The 4,817-nt window shown below is 60.9% G+C and overlaps 1 protein-coding gene across 2 annotated transcripts in view; it reads left to right on the forward strand.

Annotated features, from left to right (window-relative positions):
- The window catches only part of MCRIP1 (MAPK regulated corepressor interacting protein 1), a 2,820-nt gene extending 460 nt beyond the window's left edge, over positions 1 to 2,360 (forward strand). The window contains exons 4-6 of one of the 2 annotated variants that reach the window (XM_021415131.1): positions 72 to 170; positions 281 to 346; positions 2,094 to 2,360. In XM_021415131.1, the coding sequence (XP_021270806.1) occupies positions 72 to 170; positions 281 to 345 (164 nt within the window). In that variant the 3' untranslated portion in view covers position 346; positions 2,094 to 2,360. Of the gene's footprint in view, positions 1 to 71; positions 171 to 280; positions 1,663 to 2,093 lie in introns of those variants that run through there. The other variant, XM_021415130.1, reaches the window with a different exon arrangement.

Here is a 4,817-nt window from a genome sequence, read left to right on the forward strand (position 1 = left end):
CGGGCGGGGCCGGGATGGGGCCGTGTCTGCGGCCGAGCCCCGCGCGAGCGGCCCCGCCCGTGTCCCCGCAGCCTGGCAGTGCGTGGAGCGCGACCTGCGCAGCCAGATGGGCTCCGAGCGCGGCCTGGTCGAGGAGTACGTGGAGAAGATGCCGAACCCCAGCCTGAAAGGTGAGCGGCCGCACGCTCTGACCGCTGCGGCCGGAGGCGGCGGGAGGGCCCGGGGACCGGGAGCTGCGGCGCGGCCTCTGCCGCCAAAGTCTCTGCTCTCTTCTCCTCAGCGTTTAAGCCCGTCGATCTGAGCGACCTGAAGCGGAGGAACACACAAGATGCGAAGAAGTCGTAAGGCAGGTCCCCCGCTGATCGGCCGGTCTTTAAAGTCCTCAAGCAGATTTAAGTTGAGATTTTGTGTTGATTTCCTTCTCTGGTTACTGTACTCTGCCCATGGGACATCCAGTCAGCTCTGGGGCTGGCTTTGGAGCTACCTGAATTCCATGATGCTTAGGGGCTCACTGAAGCTAGACAGAGCCCTCTGTTAAAGATTGCAGCCCCTGATCCGCAGCTTCCTCAGGCCTCCATGCTGGGCTCACCGGTCACTTGTTCTTCTTCCATCTCTGTCCCTGGTGTGCTGAGCACTCAGGCTCCTTGGGTGCTGGTGCAGGGCAGGGCAGAGCACCTGTGCTGTCGGTAGAGGCAGTGCCAGCTCTCTGCTCCCTTCTGTGCACCGAGGGCTCATGGGTGCTGAAGTGGACCAAGGGGAGAAGGAAGGAAACCTGGTGCTGGCCTGATGCCGAGGGACATACTGGCAGCCCCAGTCCAGCACCGGGCAGTCCAGCACCGTCAAGCAGCTGACTACTGCTGCTTTGGCACACTTTGCCTATTCTTTGCTCCCTGGTTGGAGGGCTTAATTTGTACCTAGTCTACTAATGCCCAGGACGTGTCAGTGCTGCCAAAGCTCTTGGGTCTACATCCGATGCCAGATTTTCCTTGTGTTTAGATTGGGCCATGTCCTTGCAGTGCTGGTAATGGAACCGCTTCTTTTTCCCTGTTGGGGGAGGGAGAGAGAGGCCCCAGCCCCAAACATCCCAGAGGTGCTCTGAGCAGGAGTTGCACTGAGCCCTCTCCCACCCCCAGCCAGGACGGTGGAGGTGGGGGGAGTGGCTAGCACTGACTTAGCGTAAAAAAGCTCGTTTGCATCCTTGCCTGAGCAACTCCTTGCTGTTTGAGCACTAACACCACTTCCCAGACATGCACCCTTTGCAGAGTCCTGGCCCCCACAGCTGGCTGTAGCGTTGTGTGCAGGCTGTGGTGGTCCAGTCTGACTTGCCCTGGAGGCTGGCTTTCTCAGGACCCTTGGTCCCGTGTAATCATTTCTGTGCAGGGAGAGTGAGTGTGCCCTCCTGCCCACGTGGGCAGAGCAGCCTCTGGGGACGTGGGGAGCTGTGGGAGCAGCCTCCTGCCTGTGCTCAGAGCTGGCAGGGAAGGGAGCTGCGGGGGCTCTGCCCAGCACATGGTGAATTCAGAGTGCAGGGGAGTTGTGGTTGCTGTTAACTTTCCTTTGTTGCGTCATTGAGCTATACTGTTCCCCTTTTTTTTTTTTTTTTTTTTTTTCTGTTGTCTGTCACTTGAGGAGTGTTGTAAATAAAAGCTGGTGTTCTTTTGAGTCTGCCTCTGCGTGGCTCTGCCTGCTCCTCTGTTGCACGTCACAAGCATCAGCTCCGGGGCCACCTCCGCCTGATGCCGCTGTGTGCTGCTCACCACGGCGCTGTGCTGGCAGTGGAGCAGATCCAGCACGCCGCCTGGTGCCTGCCTGGCTGTGTGGGTGCCCATGAGAGGTCTCGGCCACGCTGTGGGTGCTGGACCTGGCCCATGGGGCTGTGCCCTGCTGTGCCCTCACTCAGCCCCCTGTGCCTTCGAGCTGTGTGTGCGCATTGCTCTGCTCTGCATCTGTCTGCAGCCTTTCTGGGGTAGTGCCATTCCTCTCCTTTTTTTTTAGGTTTCCAAGCTTGTCCTGTTTTGTTGCTTAAACCGTGTGTTTCTTATTTTAGACTTCAGTGCTGACAATAAACATCAGAGTTTTCTGTATCTCTTCAGGCCTGGCCAAGCCCTAAGGACAAGGATCGCAAGGAGCAGAAGCCACCTATAGTTTATTGATTTATTCATTGTCCAGAAAGGATCTTGCCCTTGCACTTGCTCTGGGCTCTTAATTTCACTGCAGGCATGTACAGCCTGGCACCGCGTGCTGGTAGCACAATGCCCTTGGGCTCTGGCAGCCCTCCTGCGAGCCAGCATCCTAGGAGCTGTTGCTGGACCAAAGATTGAAATGTTCAGACTATTAATACACTCGTATCCTTTTCCCTCTCCTGCATTTATGGCATTTAAACTATACTTAGAATTGCTAGAATTTCTCCTCAAGTGCACCTCCGCGCTGCGCCGTGACCCTGTTTGCCTCCCATCTCCAAAACACTGCTGTGGAGCACCGGGGCGCGCCGCCACGGGATGGTGCGTGGGCAGTGCTGTGCTGCAGGAGGTGCCCTCTGTCGGGAGCAGTCGTGAATGAACGACTGCTGCTGCCACCGCTGCTCGTCTCCTCCGGCCTTTCCCTCCGGGTGGGCCATTCCCCGCAGCTTCTCATGGCTGCTTGCCAGCAGCAGCGCGTCCAGCAATTCCCAGAGGACTGCGTGATGCGCCGGGGGCTGCTGCTCTGTGTCCTGCAGCGTGGCAGCCGAGCAGCGGGGTCACAGCAGGGAGCAGGGCACTGGGGTCTGAGCGTGGGGCAGCCAGGCTGCAGGGACCCTGGTCAGCTGCGTCCCACCACCGTACCGCTGTGGCAGAGCGACTGTTTGTGGCCCCAGCAGCCTGGCCCTGACGGCCTCTGCCTTGTTTTTCTCTTGGCTCGGGCGCTGTGATGCTGGAGGCAAACCGCTCACTCAGGCTCTAATGAAATGTCATAGCAAAGTGATTTTATAAACGGGCGATTTTTATAAAGGCTAATAACAAACCACAGGGTGACCGCGGTGAAGCAGCAGAAGGGAGGTGTGAGGTTCAGGTGGCGGGGGGGGGGGTGCCCTGTGCTGGGTTGAGGCCGGAGGCCAGGGAAATCAGGCTGTTTACCTATAAAAGGCAGACCTGGCCATGGCTTATTTTCACCGTGACTCGGCTACGGCTGTTATCATTAGATTAAGTGGTGGGAGGAGGAGAGGTATGTGTTGTATCATTGAATTAAGTAGTGGGAAGAGAGAATGGTAACGGGCAGAATCTACTTAGCAGACCAATTTGCAGCCTCCAATTACCTTGATGAAGCGGCAGTATCACTGCGGGGCGAGCGAGGCCTCGTGGGCGCCGGGGGCTGCCCGCCGTGACCCGTCTCGTACCGCTCCCGATGCGCCCCTTCGTACGGCTCTGCTCCTCGTTCCTGCTGCGCAGCACGGAGCTCAGCTCCCCACTCAGCACCGGGGGCACGGGGACGGGCACGGGGACATCGCCGCGAGCGGGGGTGGCCACAGGTGGGCGAGCGGCACGGGGCGGGCGCTGGGCACTGAACGTCCCCGTCCGGCCGCTGCCATGGGAACCCGTGGGCGACGGCGGCTGCATCGCCGCGCTGCTCTGCCCGCAAATGTCAGCCCCGCGCGGGGGTGTGAGCAGCACAAGTGTGTGTGTCTATGCAGATGTGATTGTGTACGGGGCACAAGTGTGTCTTCAAGAGTGGGGGGAGGGTCGGGGGGGTTCACAGGAGGTGTGTGCCGTGCTGCCGGACCCCATGGCTGTGTCCTGCTCAGGGGCTGCTGCCTGACAGTGCAGTGCTGGCACAGAAGGGCCCGGGGTCCCCATGCCCCCCACTTGGCCCCAGTGGAGCATCATGGTGCTGCGAGGGGGGGACGCGCGGGGGGGGGGGGGGTCAGTGGTGTGTTGCCATGGAAACACTGGAGCAACAGGCACTGGGGCTGGCGCCACACATTGACCATATTTACCTTCCCAGAAACCGCCTCGTGCTTCAGCAATTTGCTCCAATTAGGCTCGTTACCGCATCAGGAGGCCACGGTGACGGCAGTGCCGTGGGGACAAGCAGCGGCTGGCGCTGCAACCCTAGGTCCGTCCCCATCTCCATCCCCATCCGTGTCCCCAGCCCCAGCCCTGTCCCTGCCTTCCCCTTTCCCAGCTCACCCCGTGCCATGGCACTGCTGTCCCGGTGCCGTGGCCCTATGGGCTGAGCCGCCCTCACCATCGCAGCCCTGGCCCTGGCCCCACGGTCCCGGCTGCTGGCGCGGGGCTGGCCCCATGGTGGGTGAGCAGAGCAGGGCTCGGCTGGGCAGCCAGCGAGTTGTCACGTAAACAGAGGAAAATTACTGTGTGCTCAGCCAACACCATGCAGCTGGGATCAGTGGTGAGTGCCCTCCCCAAGCTTCGTCGGCCCCATTGATGCTGCTGCCCTCCCTGCAGCCCCTCAGCCTGGTGGGTGTAGGCAGGCCAGGGCCGGTGCTGGGGCAGGGGGGGAAGTGGCAGTGGGGCACTGCCAGCCTGGCACTGCGGGGGCACAGTGCTGTGCTCGTGTTGTGTAGCACAGCTCGTGCCCGGAGAGCAGCTGGGGACGGTGCGTGCTGGGCTGTGGGTGGGCCCTGATGGTGTGCCCGGGGCCTGTGGGGGCACGGGGCCATGTCGAGCTGTCTGTCCATCCGGGTGCACCCAGGGTGCAGGGCAGTGAGCTAATCCCTGCACAAAGCCATTGTGGTTCCTAAAGCCGTGGCATCCGGGCTTAGCACTCATGTGCACTGCACAAGCCTCTTAGGGTGCCAGCTCCCCCCACCTGCCCCCCAGCTG

The sequence above is a fragment of the Numida meleagris genome, chromosome 17, assembly GCF_002078875.1.
Source record: "Numida meleagris isolate 19003 breed g44 Domestic line chromosome 17, NumMel1.0, whole genome shotgun sequence".
NCBI lineage: Eukaryota > Metazoa > Chordata > Aves > Galliformes > Numididae > Numida > Numida meleagris.